The sequence below is a fragment of the Mobula hypostoma genome, chromosome 3, assembly GCF_963921235.1.
Source record: "Mobula hypostoma chromosome 3, sMobHyp1.1, whole genome shotgun sequence".
Classification (NCBI taxonomy): Eukaryota; Metazoa; Chordata; class Chondrichthyes; order Myliobatiformes; family Myliobatidae; genus Mobula; species Mobula hypostoma.
Window position 1 is genome coordinate 123,075,281 of NC_086099.1, and position 17,110 is coordinate 123,092,390.

The 17,110-nt window shown below is 46.7% G+C and overlaps 1 protein-coding gene across 3 annotated transcripts in view; it reads right to left on the reverse strand.

Moving 5' to 3' along the window:
- Nucleotides 1-2,415, reverse strand: part of zgc:153675 (uncharacterized protein LOC768179 homolog) — a 43,085-nt gene extending 40,670 nt beyond the window's left edge. The window contains exon 1 of one of the 3 annotated variants that reach the window (XM_063043701.1): nucleotides 2,211-2,415. Coding sequence is in view for 1 of the 3 variants with exons in the window: in XM_063043699.1 (XP_062899769.1) it covers nucleotides 2,249-2,257 (9 nt within the window). In the remaining 2 variants the exon portion in view is untranslated. Of the gene's footprint in view, nucleotides 1-2,207 lie in introns of all 3 variants that reach the window. The other 2 variants (XM_063043699.1, XM_063043700.1) reach the window with 2 other exon arrangements.
- Nucleotides 2,416-17,110: the final 14,695 nt, after the last annotated feature.

Sequence of the window (17,110 nt, forward strand, 5' to 3'; positions counted from 1 at the left end):
ACCCTCCCGTTACCTCTTCCCAGGGTCCCGCACCCTCCTGATATCTCTCCGCAGGGCCCAGCGCCCTCCCGATACCTCTCCTCCTCTCCCTTTCAGATGCCCCACCTGAATGAAATGATTGCCATGATGCTTGAACAAACCATAATTCAGACCACAAGACATTGCCACACTGCTGGGCCATTCGGCCCATCGAGTCTGCTGCTCCATTCCATCATAGGTTATTTATTATCTCTCTCAACCCCATTCCCCTGCCTTCGTCCTCGTAACCTTTGATGCCCTGACTTGTCAATAACCCATCAAGCTCTGCTTTAAATGACTCGGTTTCCACAGCCAATGAATTCCACAGGTCAGCACCTTCTGGCTAAAGAAATTCCTCCTCATCTGTGCTCTAAAGGGACACCCCTCTATTCTGCCCCCTGTGCCCTCTGGTCCTAGACTCCCCCAGCCTCTCCACACCCACCCTACCTAACTTTTTCAATGTGATAAGAGTCATAGAGCACCAGAGCACAGAAACAGGCCCTTCAGCTCATCTAGTCAGTGTCCAACCAGTCCCATCGACCCACACCTATGTTTTCTATAGTGGGGAGTCTCTTTAGAGCAGAGATGAGGAAGTACTTCTTTAGCCAGAGGGTGGGGAATGTGTCGAATTCATTGCCATGGATGGCTGTGGAGGCCAAGTTATTGGTTACAGTTAAATCAGAGTGTTGATAAGTTCTGGATTAGTCAGGGTATCAAAGGTTGCAGGAAGAAGGCAGAAGAGTGGGTTTGAGGGATAATAAATCAGCCATATTGGAATGGTGGAACAGGCTCGATGGTTGAATGGCCTTATTCTGTCCCTCTGTATTGTGGAATGTTCTGCAACATGATCAACCAAATGGCCTCCACCTGTGCTGCAAGGAAATGCAAGACATTGAGGTCCCAGGGCAAGCTGGGCAGTGTGGTCAGGAACTCAAATCATGAAGATAACTGTCAACCCCGAACACACGGCTGAACAAAATGAAGACCATAAGGAGCAGAATATGACCATTCAGCCCATCGAGTCTGCTGCTCCATTCCATCATGGCTGATTTATTATCCCTCTCAACCCCATTCCCCCACCTTCGCCCCGGAACCTTTGACATACTGACTAATCAAGAACTTATCAACCTCTGCCCTAAATACACCCAATGACCTGGCCCCCACAGCCCACTGTGGCAATGAATTCCACAGTCACCACTCTCTGAATAAGGACATTTCCTCTTCGTCTCTGTTCTAAATGAATGCCCCTCTAAGCTGAGGCTGTGCCTTCTGGTCCTCGACTCACCCACTTTCGGAAACATCTCCCACATTCACTCTTTCTGGGCCTTTCAATTGGTTTCAATGAGATCCTCCCTCATTCTTTTAAACTCCAGTGACTACAGGGGCAGAACCATCAAAAACTCCTCACATGTTAACCCTTTATTTCCTGGGATCATTCTCGTGAACCTCCTCTGGACCCTCTCCAATGCCAGCACATCTTTCCTTAGATAAGGGCCCAGAATTGCTCACAAAACTCCTAGTGCAGTCTGACCAATGCCTTATAAGCCTTAGCACTATATCCTTGCTTTCATACTCTAGTCCTCTCGAAATGAATACAATATGCAGTAGGCCAAATGCAATTCCGTGCACCAGGGCTGGAAACGGCCCAGCATATCAGACCCAACCCTCCGCGGACCATGGACAAGACCTTGGTGACATGGCGCTACCGACTTGTCACCGAGGAGCCCGCTTAACTGGAAGGGGCAAACGGTGAACCCAGTGACTTCCACAACTTCGGACTGCTCCTCTGCAAACACCACGCAGTTGAGCAAAGGAAGCCGAGGAGCACAACTGTGCCACTTTTTACCTCGTATGAGCACCGTGCAAGAGGCTAAGACCTTCTGTCCCCCTCTCCTCCAAACTACACCGCGGTCTTCGTGCGGATCATCCGCTCCTGAAACGTTTATTACGGGTAACATATTAATTCTCTCCCTCTCTTTGGAGGCATAGCGTCAAGAATAAACATGCATATCCACTTACGAGTAAATACTGTAGATTTCACTGCAGATTTTAAAACAGTTTTCGGATCTTACTTTAACTTCAAATCTCTCGCTCCCTTTTGAAGCACAATAAGACATGAATGTCGACCCAGTTTAAATATTTCAGATATTTAAATAGATCTTAAAAAAAACAAAAAAGTTGTGTCTTACTTTCCTCTGACAATAACAGAAGATAAAGACGCCTGCGATACCTTCACCATTCTTGGGTTGCCCTCTGCTCCCCGACCGGTGAACACACAGCTCCTGGACTCGGCGGGGGTCAAGCAGTCCGCTGTCTGCACGGAACCGACCCGCTCGGCGGCTCACGGCTCACGGCTCACGGCTCCTGGCTCAACGCTGCCGACGTGGCGCTCCGCCCCAGTCTACACATACACATACTCAACCGGACGTGGCGTCAAGTACAACGTGGTGGTGGAGGGGGGAAGAACTGCCGAAAAAAGGTTAATTGTCACTGCATAGCTGTCAGTGGAAGGAGGGGTAACTTCTGTGAGGGGGGATATCTGCGCCTGAACCTGAGGCGTCACAGTTCAGAGGTTCCCGCTGAAGAAGAGGTCGGAGTCCACGTGCAGGAGTCCCCTAAATGTTCATTTGCAGGTTGGGTCGGTGGTAAATGCAATGCTAGCACTCATTTCGAGAGGACCAGAATACAGAAAAAACAAGGTTGTAATGCTGAGGCATTGGTGTACCGGAGTATTGTGAGCCGTTTTGAGCCCCTCATCTTAGAAAAAAATGTGCAGGTATTGGAGAGGGACCAAAGGAGGTTCATGAGAATTATCCCGGGAATGAAAGGGTTAATATTTGAGTCGGGTTTAATGCCTGTAGGCCTGTACTCGTTGGAGTTTAGAAGACTGAGGGGGGCTCTCACTGAAACCTATCGAATATTGAAAGGTCCAGAGAGAGAGGACATGGAGAGGACGTTTCTTGCAGTTGGGAGTTTAGAAAATACAGGGACTTTCCTTTAGAACAGCAACCAGCAACAGCAATTTCTTCATTAGAAGGCGGTGAATCAGTGGAATTCATTGCAATGGATGCTGTGCAGGCCACACCATTGGGTATATTTAAAGTGGAAGTCAATAGGTTGTTGATCAATAAGGACGTGAAAGGTTACGGGGAGAAGGCTGGAGAATGGGGTTGAGAGGGATAATAAATCAGCCATGGTGGAATGGTGGAGCAGACTCAATGGGCCAAATGGCTTAATTTTGCTTCCACAGCTAATGGTCCAGCAGCTAATCTACACAAAATACTCTGCAGATGCTGGGGTCAAAGGAACACTCACAACACGCTGGAGGAACTCGGCAGATCGGGCAGCATCCGTGGAAACGATCAGTCAATGTTTCAGGCTGGAACCCTTCGTCAGGACTGTAGAATGAAGGGGCAGAGGCCCTATAAAGAAGGTGGGGGGAGGGTGGGAAGGAGAAGGCTGGTAGGTTCCAGGTGAAAAACCAGTAAGGGGAAAGATAAAGGGGTGGGGGGGGGAAGCAGGGAGAGGGATAGGCAGGCAAGGTGAAGAAGGAATAGGGGAAAACACAATGGGTAGTAGAAGGAGGCGGAACCATGAGGGAGATGATGAGCAGGAAAGGTGAAGAAGGAATAGGGGAAAACACAATGGGTAGTAGAAGGAGGCGGAACCATGAGGGAGATGATGGGCAGCTGGGGGAGGGGGCAGAGTGAAATAGGGAGAGGGGGAGGGAATTACCAGAAGTTGGAGAATTTAATGTTCATACCAAGGGGCTGGAGACTACCTAGATGGTATGTGAGGTGTTGCTCCTCCAACCTGAGTTTAGCCTCATCATGGCAACAGAGGAGGCCATGTATGGACATATCTGAACGGGAATGTGAAGAAGAGTTGAAGTGGGTGGCAACCGGGAGATCTTATCTACATCCAATTGACCACAGCCATCCTTGCCAAAGCATGTTGCGAAGATAACACACTTACTGAGAACTCCTGTGAATACAGGGGACTTCCTACAGGGTCTACTTTTAATGTAAGACCAGAATACAAGGAAGCAGGATTTGGCCATTCTGCTAGTTCCTCCACTCCACACCATCAGAAAACTGTCTTTGACACCATCACTGACCTCATCCACTCTGGAGAACTCCCAACCACTGCCACCAAACTTATAGTTCCCTTACCCTGTACCACTTGCTTCTACTTCTCACAGGCCAGACTGTCCGGGTAGGCCGATTGCCTCTGCCTGCTTCCGCCTTACTGCAACCACGTCCTCGCACCTCGATTCCATTTGATCCCCCCCCCGGTTCAGCCCCTTCCACCCTACATCCGCGACACTTCTCACACCCTTGATCCCTTCACTAACTTTCAATTCCCTGGCCCTGACCACCTCACTTTCACTATGGATGTCCATTCCCTATACACTTCTATCCCCCATCAAGAAGGCCTCAAAGCTCTCCTCTTATTCTTGACAGAAGAACCAACCAGTTCCCCTCCGCCACCTCCCCTCTCTGTCTGGCAGAACTGGTCCTCACACTCAACAATTTTTCCTTTGGCTCCTCACGCTTATGGGGATCTGGGGAAAAGGCCGGTAGGTCCATGGTCAGATCAGCCATGATCTTACTGAATGGCGGAGCAGGCTTGACAGGCCAGATGGCCGACTCATGCTCCTATTTCTTATGTTCTTTCTCCAAACCCGAGGGTCAGCCATGGGCCCAAGCTATGCCTGCCTCTTCGTCAGCGATGTAGAACAGTCCATGTTCGAAGCCTTACCCATTTATACTCCCCAACTCTTCCTCTGTTACACTGACGACTGCATTTGTGCTGCTTCATGCACCTGTGCTGAGCTCGTCAATTTCATCAATTTTGCCTCTAATTTCCACCCTGCCCTTAAATTCACTAGGTCCATTTCTTACAACTCTCCCCCTTTATCAATCTCTCTGTCTCCATATCAGGAGACAAACTGGCAACTGAGATCTTTTATAAACCTACTAATTGCTGTAGTTATTTTGACTATACCTCTTCCACCTTATCTCCTGTAAAAGTTCTATTCTCTCATCTCAGTTCCTTCACTTCTGCGACTTTCCATTCAAGGATATGAGAGATGTCCTCCTTCTTTAAAGAATGGGGTTTCCCTCCCTCTTCTATTGATGCTGCCCTCACTTGGATCACCTCCATTTCCCAAACAACAACACTCACCCCATCTTCCCACCGTCATAATAGTGATATAGTCCTTCTTGTCCTTACTCACCACCCCAGCAGCCTCCTCATCCAACACATCATCATCCACAACTTCTGCCATCTGCAAAGGGATCCATTAAACATATCCTGACCTCCCCCCCATCTCTCCGCCTTCCACAGTGATCACTCCCTCCACAATTCCCTTGTCCATTTCTCTCTTCCCCACTAATCTCCCTCCAGGCACTTATCCATGCAAGTGGCTTGAGTGCTACACCTCCTCCCTCATCTCCATTCAGTGCCCCAAACAGTCCTTCCAGGTGAGGCTTCACCTGTGAATCTGCTGGGCTTGTCCATTGTGTCCGGCACCCCCAGTGCAGCCTCCTCTACATTGGTGAGGGCCGTCATAGATTGGGGGACCGCTTCGTCGAGCACCTCCACAGCATCTGCCACAAGCACAATTTCCCAGTGGGCAAACATTTTAATTCTGATTCCCTTTCCCTTTCTGACATACCAATCTATGGCCTTGTACCAAGACGAAGTCTGACTCAGGGCGGAAGACCAATACCTTATATTCCGTCTGGGTACCCTCCGACCTGATGATAGACTTATCGTTTTCTCCTGCCGGTGAACAAAAATCCCACCACCCCCCACCCCATTCCCCACTCTGATCTTCACTTCTTCTCACCTGCCTATTACTTCCCCCTGGTCTTTTCCTCCTTCCTTCTTCCTATTGTCCACTCTCCCCTCTATCACATTCTTTCTTCTCCAGCCCTTGACCTCTCCCACCCACCTGACTTCACCTATCATCTTCCAACTAGCATCCTTCCCCTCCCCCCACCCTGTATTTCAGGCGTCCCACCCCTTCCCTCTCAGTCCTGAAGAAGGGTCTCAGTCTGAAACATCAACTCTTTACTCTTTTCCATAGAATCTGCCTGGCCTGCTGAGTTCCTCCAGCGTTTTGTGTGTGTTGCTTTGGATTTCCAGCATTTTCAAATTTCCTCGTGTTTGAAATTAGGCCATTCAGCCCATCAAGTCAGCTCTGGCATCACGGCTGTTTTATTATCCCTCTCTACCTGCTTCTCCTGCCCTTTCCTCATAACCTTTGACTCTGATTTATTAAAAACCTACAACCTCCACTTTCACAATCCCCAATGACCTGGCCTCCACAACCATCTGCGAAAATGAATTCCACAGATTCACCACCCTGTGGCTATAGAAATTTCTCCCTAACTCTGCTCTAAAGGGATGTACTTCTATTCTGAGACGGTGCCCCATTGTCTTTGTCTACCCCAGTACCAGAAACATCCTCTCCACATCCACTCTGTACAGGTCTTTCAAATGGAATCGGTTTCAATGATATCCCCCACCCTCAATCTTCTGAACTACACAATATAGGAGTAGAGCCATCAAATGCTCCTCATAAATTAACCCTTTCCTTCCTGGGATCATTCTTGTGAGCATCCTCTGAATCCTCACCAATGCTCCCGTATCCTTTCTTAGATAAGGGGCCCAAAGCTGCTCATAATACTCCAAATGCAGTCTGACCAAGATGGGAGACCACAGTGGACAGCCCGTAAATGCTGGTATTCCGAGAAACATGTATGAGTGACCTGTACTCTGTCAGTATAAACTACATAGCTTGAGAATAAGTCTACTTTGTACTTGGTCTGTCTCCATGAAGTAGTCAAAACATCAATGAGGGGCCCACGTGAAGAGATGTGCATTTGGGTACATGGCCACAAAACAACAATTTTCACGGCCTTTGGTAATAAACCTGATTCCCATCAATTCTAAAAGACTGGAGGGCCCAACGGTTTGAGAGTTTGTTGAATTACAAGGTTCTAAAGGATCAGAAAGTTGAGAAGACTCCAGTGCCTATGACTCTGGTGACCAGTTAGACTCAGTGACCACTTTATTAGGTACACCTACCTGTACACCTGCTGGTTAGTGCAAATATCTATAATCATCCATCCAATGATATGGCAGCAACTCAATGCATAAAAGCATGCAGACATGGTCAAGAGGTTCAATTGTTGTTCAGATGAAATATCAGAATGGGGAAGAAATGTGATCTAAATGACCATGACAGTGAAATGATTGTGGGTGTTCGACGGGGTCATTCGAGTATCTCAGAAGTTGCCAATCTCCTGGGATTTTCACACACAACAGTTTCTAGTTTACAGAGAATGGTGCAAAAATTTTTTAAAAATCCAGTGAGTGGCAGTTCTATGGGTGAAAACACCTTGTTAATGAGAGAAGTCAGTGGAGAAGACTGGTTCAAGCTGACCGGAAGGAGATAGTAACTCAAATAGCCCCACGTTACAACAGTGGTGTGCAGAAGAGCATCTCTCAACGCATAATGCATCGAACTTTGAAGTACTTGGGCTACAGCAGCAGAAGTTCATGTCCAGAGATACAGCACAGTCACAGGCCCTTCCAGCCCCACGAGCTGTGCCATCCAAATTACACACGTGACCCAGTAACCTACTAACGGTTATGTCTTTGGAATATGGGAGGTAACAAGAGCACCCAAAGCAAAACCAGACGGCCATGGGGAGATGTACAGATTCCTTCAGAATCAGGTTTAATATCACTGGCATATGTCTTGAAATTTGTTGTCTTCGTGGCATCAATACATTGCAATGTATAATAATAAAAACTATAAATTACAATAAAATATACAAGTAAGTAAAGCAAAAGAGAAGAAAAGTAGTGAAGCAGAGTTCATGGGTTCATCGTCCGTTCATAAATCTGATGGCGGAGGAGAAGAAGTTGTTCCTGAGATGTTGAGTGTGTGTCTTCTGTATCTCCTCCTTTATGGAAGCAGTGCGAAGTGGGCAAGCCCTGGCTGATGGCTGTTCTCAATGATGGACGCCACCTTTCTGAGGCATTTACCTTTTGAGGATGTCCTCGATGCTGGGGAGGCTGGTGCCCGAATTTCTGCAGCTCTTTTCGATCCTGTGGAGTGGCCCTTGCATACCAGAGAGTGATGCAACCAGTTGGAATGCTTTTCTTCCAGACGGTGGTAGGGATCGAACCCTGATCTTATGTACAAGCTCCTTGTGGACATTGAACCCAGGTTGCTGGTACTGTAATAAGGTTACACTGACCACTACACAACCATGCTGTCCATTGTCCCACTAATACTTGAAGGCAAATTCCCATCACCAATCGCTTCATTGCTTAAATCTGATCCACCACAGGATGGAGACAAGCTTCAAGTTTCATGTTTAATTATCATTGAACCATACATGAATACAGCCAAACAAAATAGTGTTTCTCTGAGGCTAGGGTGCAAAATGCATTACCAAAAGCACACAGCACACTTCATGTGGCACAAATAGCACACTTGGTTACGGTTTCAGGAGAAAAAAACACAACAGTCACAAAGAGAAAACATAATATAGCTCACGTCCCCGAGTTGTCCTGGCCCAGGTCGTTCTTCCACCAAGTGAGCGCTGGAGAGCAGCAGCAAGTGAAAACTGGAGGGCAGCACAAAGCAAATACTGGAGGGCAGCACTGAGCGAACACCGAAGAGCAGCATTGAGCAAATACTGGAGAGCAGCACAAAGCAAATACTGTACTGGAGGGCAGCACTGAGCAAGCACCAGAGGGCAGCACTGAGCGAACACCGAAGAGCAGCACCGAGCAAGCACTAGAGGGCAGCACCAATGGGAGGGGCCAGCCCCAACAGTACCAAGTTCATGGCTCCAATCAGCAGACGCTGAGTTTAGGGACAGAGATGTGGGAGGGGAGGAATTAGAGGTCAAGCTAGAGTCTAAGACTTTGAATGCCAACAATGCAGATGTGGGATATCTATAGTCAGATGTTGGGGACCAGCAGACCAGCGTGGACAAGGGTCAGTTGTTCCCCTGGAGTCAGCGAGCTGTCGGTGGGTTCGGGAGCTGGAGTTCCATGTGGGCAGGAGGAATGAGGTCTGATGACCTTCTGGGTTCGTGAATCGGAGTTCAGAACCAGAATCAGAATGTGGTTTATTATCACCGGCCTATGTCATGAAATTTGTTAACCTTGCAGTAGCAGTACAATACAAAACCTGATAATAGAGAGAGAGAAAGAACTGTGAATTACAGTAAATATATGATAAATTAATTAAATAAGTAGTGCAGAAAAATAGGAAATTAAAAAAGGAGTGAGGTAGTGTACAGGGTTCAATGTCCATTCAGAAATCAAATGATAGAAGGGAAGAAGCTGTTCCTGAATCACTGAGTGTGTGCCTTCAGGCTTCTGTACCTCCTTTCTGATGGTAACAATGAGAAGAGAACATGTCCTGGGTGCTGGGGGTCCTTAATGATGGATGCCGCCTTTCTGAGGCATCACTCTTTGAAGGTGACCTGGATACTACAGAGGCTAAAGCCCAGGAAGGAGATGGCTAATTTTACAACTCTCTACAGCCTGCCTCAATCCTGTGCAGTAGCCTCCCACATCACCATACCAGACAGTGAGGCAGCCGGTTAGAATGCTCTCCATGGTACATCTATAGAAATTTACGAGTGTTTTTGGTGACATACCAAATCTTCTCAAACTCCTAATGAAATATAGCAGCTGTCTTGTCTTCTTTATAGTTGCATAAGAGATATTGATACCCAGGAACTTGAAATTGCTCACTCTCTCCACTCCTGATCCCTCCATGAGGGCTGGTGTGTGTTTTCTCGTCCTTCCCTTTCTGAAGTCCTTTAGTCTTACTGATGTTGAGTGTGAGGTTGTTGCTGTGACACCACTCAACTAGCTGGTATATCTCACTCCTGTACGCCCTCTCATCACCATCTGAGATTCTGCCAACAATGGTTGTATTGTCAGCAAATTTATAGATGGCATTTGAGCTGTGCCTAGCCACACAGTCATGGGTATAGAGAGAGTAGAGCAGTGTGCTAAGCACACACGCCTGATGTGCGCCAGTGTTTATTGTCAGCAAGGAGGAGATACTATTTCCAATCTGCACCGATTGTGATCTTCCGATCCAGTTGCAAAGGGAGGTACAGAGGCCCAGGTTCTGGAGCTTTTCAATCAGAATTTTCGAGGCCTAGTGTTTGGAAAATCCTCAGCTCCTGGACTTGAATCTGATGTATGGAGGTCAAGGCTTGTTGGCCGAAGCCCGAGTCTACGAATGTCTGTGAGTCTGCTGGGGAAGTCAAAGGCCCGATGTCTGTGAATCTCTGAGTCTGCTGGGGAAGTCAAAGGCCCGATGTCTGTGAATCTCTGAGTCTGCTGGGGAAGTCAAAGGCCCGATGTCTGCAAGTCTAAGTCTGCTGAGGAAGTTGAAGGCCTAGTGTCTGCAGGTCCGAGCCCGCTGGAGGCTGATGCTTGAAGAGGGCCTATCCTGAGGTTGGAGGAATGTCCGTGTGTGGAGGGGTAGGAGGGGGGAACAGGACTGGTTTTGCTGTTGCAGTTCTGTTGCTTGTTGTATTCTGTTTTGTATTTTTTGCCAAGCACTGTGGGCATGCTACGTTGGTGGAGGGAAGTGTGGCGACACTTGGCTGCCCACGCCGCACCCCGGGCTGTGCTGGGAGTCAGTGCAAATGACGCATTTCACTGTTCGTTTTGACGTACATGTGGTGAATACATTTGAATCTTGAATCTCAATTTGCCTCAGAGAGCCAGAACTTGATTGATCATTTGGCAGTTTAATCACTGTATTTACTTAGTGATACAGTGCAGAATAGGCCCTTCTGGGCCGAGCCACACTGCCCGACAACCCCTGACTTCACCCTAACCAAATCACGGGAAAATTCACAACAACCAACGAAACTACTTGGTAAATCTTTGGACTGTGAGAGGAAACCGCAGGACCCAGAGACAACCCACACATTCCACTAGGATGATGTACACAGACTCCTTGCAGAGAACCCTGAGATTGAACTCTGCACCCTGATGCCCCGAGCTGTAATAGCATCTCACTGGCCACTGCACAACCGTGGTGACCACGAATGTCCCCCATCTCTGGCTGTCAGGGAAGGTGAGATGCTACTGTTCGCCAAGGCCCACTCACTACCTGATAATATCAGCTATACCATGTGTGGCCTAGGCCTGTCTCTCTTTATCAGGAGCAGTGTGTATGCAGGGCCCTTAGCATTGTCAAGTACCTCTCCCATCCATCCAACAAACTCATTGACCCCCTATCATCAGGCAGGAAGTACCAAGGCATTAGGACAAGAACCGTTAGTGTGGGAAACAGCTTCTTCCCCCAGGCTGTAAGACTACTGAACTTTCTGCCAGCACCCAGGTCTCAAAACAAAGGAGCTGATTGTGGGTTACAGGAGGAATGGAGACAGACTCGTCCCTATCAATTTCAATGGGACTGCAGTTGAGAGGGTGAATATATTCAAGTTCCTCAGCATACACATCGCTGAAGATCTCACCTGGACTGTGTGGCAAAAAAAAAGCACAACAGCATCTCTTCCACCTTAGGTGACTGAAGAAGTTCGGCATGGGCCTTCAAATCCTCAAGACCTTCTACAGGGGCACGTTTGAGAACATATGACTGGCTGTATCACCATCTGGTACTGGAACTGCACCAACCCCGATCGCTGGGCACTGCAGAGAGTAGCACGGACAACCCAGCACATCTGTGGATGTGAACTTCCCTCCACTGAGGACATTTACAGCAGCAGGTGCAGAAAGAAGGCCTGGAAGATCATCGGGGACTCCAGTCACCCCAACCATGAACTGCTTCAGCCGTTTTCATCTGGCAAACGGTACCACAGCATTAAAGCCAGGACCAACAGGCTACGGGACAGCTTCTTTCTACACGCCATTAGACTTTTAAATTCACATGTCTGTACATTGTGATGGAGTCATAACACAAAGATTTTGATTCCCTCACATTGTGGGATGGATGTAAGCATTTAATATAAATTCAAATTCATTATGAGGCACCAGTAGTGTTATAATGTTTCCTTTTTAACTTGAATCATAAATGTACCTTATTATTTGTTAATTTACTTGTGGAAATATTACTTTAATGTGTTATGTGTGTGAATTATCTGTACTGTGTAGTGCACCTTACTCCAGAGGAAGGTTGTTTTGTTAGGCAGTATGTGTGTACGGTTATATGGTTGAATGACAATAAACTTGAACTTGATTTGCTCCTTCTATTTACCTAGTGAGTTCTCCTCCATAATCCTGACCACGGTTTATATACCAGCAGCGGCCAAGCATAATAAAGCACTCGCAATACTGCATGGCACCATCACCAAACAAGAAACAGTCCATCCATAATCATTTCAAATCATAGTCAGGGACTTCAACCAGGCCTGTTTGAAGAAATCCCAACAATCATCAAAATATAACCTGTAGTACCAGGGGTCCCAACACACTAGACCACTGTTATACTAAGGTAAGGAATACCTACCGTTCCATGCTGAGACCGCATTTTGATAAAACCGGATCACTTCACTGTCCCTCTCCTACCTGCATACAGGCAGAAGCTAAAGAGCAAAGCTCCTGAGATTAGAACAACAAAGAGGTGGTCGCAGGAGGCATAGGAACGGCTATGGGATTGCTTCGAGTCGGTGGCTGGGTTGTGTTTAAGGACTCATCTGTGGATCTGAATGAATACATCATGGCTGTCACAGACTTTATTAAAACAGTTTGCAGATGAGTGTCTCCCCACAAAATCAGAAGCCCTGGATGAACCATGAGATCTGTAATTTGCTGAGGGCCAGATCAGAGATATTGAAGTCTGATGACCAAGAAAGTATCAAGAGGTCCAGGTACGATCTCCAAAAGCCATCTCACAGGCATGGCAAGTCCAGACGAAACTTGAGTCACTGAAAGACGCTCAACAGTTGTGGCAGGGCTTGAACACTATTACCTCATATAAAATTAAATCAAGTGACATAGGTGACCACAGGACTTCACTTCCAAATGAGCTGGATGCCTTCTATGCTCGCTTTGACCATCAATATGTAGGGGAACCATCACAAACTCCCACAGCCCCTGTGATTTCAATCTCTGAGGCCAATGTGTGAGCAGCCTTCAGAAGGGAGAATCCACAAGGAGCATTTGGCCCAGATGGGGTAGCTAGCCAAGTACTAAAACACTCGTGCTGATCAACTGGCTGGGTGTTCACTGAGATCGTTAACCTCTCACTTCAGCAGTCTGAGATACCTATCTGCTTCAAGCAGGCTTCAATTATACCAGAGCATAAGAAGAACTTGGTAACCTCCCTCAATTAGTGTTGTCCAGTAGCACTTTTATAGACGGTGATGAAGTGCTTTGAGAGGTTGGTGGTGCAACATATCAACTCCTGCCTGAGAATGGACTTAGATCTGCTCCAGTCTCTGGATTGCTGCCCTGACCACACAGCAGTGAGGGTAAGAATAGGATGCTTTGGCAGATGAACATGTGGCTGAAGAATTGGTGCAGGGGGCAGGGTTTCAGATTGATGGATCATTGGGATCTCACTGGGGAAAAGAGACGGGTTACATCTGAACACAAGGGGGACCAATATTCTGTGGGCAGTTTTGCTAGAGTGTAGTGAGACTGCTAGCAAGGAGGGGCTGATGATAGGGCAAATTTGCCATGTAAAAGGTGGACAAAATCGAAAAGAGCAAATACAGGACTGAAAGTGTTATATTTGAATGCTCACAGTACATGGAAGAAGATACATGAATTTGTAACACAGTTACAGATTGGCATGTGTGAAGTGGGCATCACGGATTGCGGCAGAGAGAAGATTATAGCTGGGAGCTTAACGCCAAAGGATACACATTGTATTGAACGGACAAGCAGGTCGGCAGAGGGGTGGTGTGACTGCTGGTAAAAATGAAATCAAATCAAAGGAAAGAGGTGACACAGAGTTAGAAGGTGTTGAATCATTGTGGATAGAGCTAAGGAACTGCAAGGATAAAAAGACCCTAATGGGAGTCATATACAAATCCCAAACAGTAGTAAGGATGTGGCCTACAAATTAGAATGGAAGATAGAAAATGCATGCCAAAAGGACAAAGTTACAATAGCCAAGGGGGTATTTCAATATGCAGATAGATTGGGAAAGTCAGGTTAGTGCTGGATCGCAAGAGGGGGAATTTATAGAATACCTATGAGATTGGGTGTTGTACAATAGACAATAGGTGCAGGAGTAGGCCATTCGGCCCTTCGAGCCAGCACCGCCATTCACTGTGATCATGGCTGATCATCCACAATCAGTATCCAGTTCCTGCCTTATCCCCATAACCTTTGATTCCGCTATCTTTAAGAGCTCTATCCATCTCTTTTTTGAAAGCATCCAGAGACTTGGCCTCCACAGCCTTCTGGGGCAGAGCATTCCATATATCCACCACTCTCTGGGTGAAAAAGTTTTTCCTCAACTCCGTTCTAAATGGCCTACCCCAATTCTTAAACTGTGGCCTATGGTTCTGGACTCACCCATCAGCGGGAACATGCTTCCTGCTTCCAGCGTGTCCAATCCCTTAATAATCTTATATGTTTCAATAAGATTCCCTCTCAGCCTTCTAAATTCCAGAGTATACAAGCCCAGTCGCTCCAATCTTTCGACATATGACAGTCCCACCATCCCGGGAATTAACCTTGTGAACCTCCACTGCACTCCCTCAATAGCAAGAATGTCCTTCCTCAAATTTGGAGACCAAAACTGCACACGATGAACCAGAATTGATTGGAGAGCTTAAGGTAAAGGAACTATTAGGAAACATTGATCACTAAATGATAAATTTTGCCCAGAAATTTGAGAAGGAGAAGCTAAAGTCAGTATTACAGTGGAGTAAAGGGAATTACAGAGGCATGAGAGAGGAGAGGGCCAGCAGCTGGAATTTCTGGAAGCAACTCGGAAGACCCAAGATATATATACATCCCAATGAAGAAGAAATATTCTAAAGGCAAGATGACGCAACTGTGTCTAACAGGAGAAGTCAAAGCCAAAGAGAGAGCATATAATGGAGCAAAGATTTTATTGGGAAGTCAGAGGATAGGGAAGCTTTCAAATACCAACAGAAGGCAACTAAAGAAGTCATTAAGGTAAAGATGGAATATGAAGGTAAGCTAGCCAATAATATTAAAGAAGATACCAAAAGTTTCAGCAGCTACATAAAATGTAAAAGAAAAGTGAGAGTGGATATTAGACCATTGAAGAATGATGCTGCGGAAGTAGTAATGGGAACAAGGAAATGGCAGACGAACTGACTAAGTATTTTGCATCGGTCTTCACTGTGGATCACACTAGCAGTATGCTGGAAGTTCGGGAGTGTCAGGGGGCAGAGAAATTCAGCAGGTCAGGCAACATCTATGGAAAGGAATACAGTCTTTGTTTTGGGCCGAAACCCTTCAGCTGGACTGGAGAGAAAAAGGCAGGTAGAGTTAAAAGGTGGGGTGAAGGGAGGGAGAATCAAGGTGATGGGTGAAACTGAGAGAGAGAAGGGTGAAGTAAAGACCTGGGAAGTTTATTGATGAAAGTGATACAGACTGGAAAAGGGGGTATCTGATAGGAGAGGATGGAAGGTCATGGAAGAAAGAAAGGCGGGGAGGAGCACCAGAGGGAGGCGATGGGCAGGCAAGGAGATAAAGTGAGGGAAGGAAAAGGGGATGGAACATAGTGAAGGAGAGGGTGGGGACATTACTGGAAGTTCTAGAAATCGATGTTCATGCCAGCAGGTTGGAGGCTACCCTGACAGAGTATAAGATGTTGTTCCTCCAACAAGAGTATGGCCTCATCGCAACAATAGAGGAGACCATGAATCGAATCAGAACCAGAATCAGGTTTATTATCACGGCATGTGATGTGAAATTTGTTAACTTAGCAGCAACAGTTCAATGCAATACATAATCTAGCAAAGAGAAAAAAACTAAACAAGTAAATCAATTATGTATATTGAATAGATTATTAAAAAGTGCAAAAACAGAAATACTGTATATTAAAAAAAAGTGAGGTAGTGTCCGAAGATTCAATGTCCATTTAGGAATCAGATGTTAGAGGGGAAGAAGTTGTTCCTGAATCGCTGAGTGTGTGCCTTCAGATTTCTGTGCCTTCTTCCTGATGGTAACAGTGAGGAAAGGACATGCCCTTAGTGCTGGAGGTCCTTAGTAATAGACGCTGCCTTTCTGGGACACCACTCCCTAAAGATGTCCTGGGTACTTTGTAGGCTAGTACCCAAGATGGAGCTGACTAGATTTACAACCTTATGCAGCTTCTTTTGGTCCTGTGCAGTAGCCCCTCCATACCAGACAGTGATGCAGCCTGTCAGAATGCTCTCCATGGTGCAACTACAGAAGTTTTTGAGTGTAATTGTTGACATGCCAGATCTCTTCAAAATCCTAATAAGGTATAGCCGCTGTCTTGCCTCCTTTATATTTACATCGAGATGTTGGGACCAGGTTAGATCCTCAGAGATCTTGACACCCAGGAACTTGAAACGGTTCACTCTCTCCACTTCAGATCCCTCTATAAGGATTGATATGTGTTCCTTTGTCTTACCCTTCCTGAAGTCCACAATCAGCTCTTTCGTCTTACTGACGTAGAGTGCCAGGTTGTTGCTGCGACACCACTCCACTAGTTGGCATATCTCACTCCTGTATGGCCTCTCGTCACCACCTGAGATTCTACCAACAATGGTTGTATCATCAGCAAATTTATAAATGGTATTTGAGCCATACCTAACCACACAGTCATGTGTATATAGAGAGTAGAGGAATGGGCTAAGCACACACCCCCGAGGTGCGCCAGTGTTGATCGCCAGCGAGGAGGAGATGTTATCACCAATCTACACAGATTGTGGTCTTCTGGTTAGGAAGTCAAGGATATTGGAATGGGAATTGGAAGTGGAATTAAACTGGGTGGCCACTGGGAGACTGAGCTGTTTGTACAGTAGAGAATGGAGTGGAGGTGCTCAGCAAAGCCATCTCCCAATCTACGTCAGGCCTCACTGATATACAGGAAGCCACACCGGGA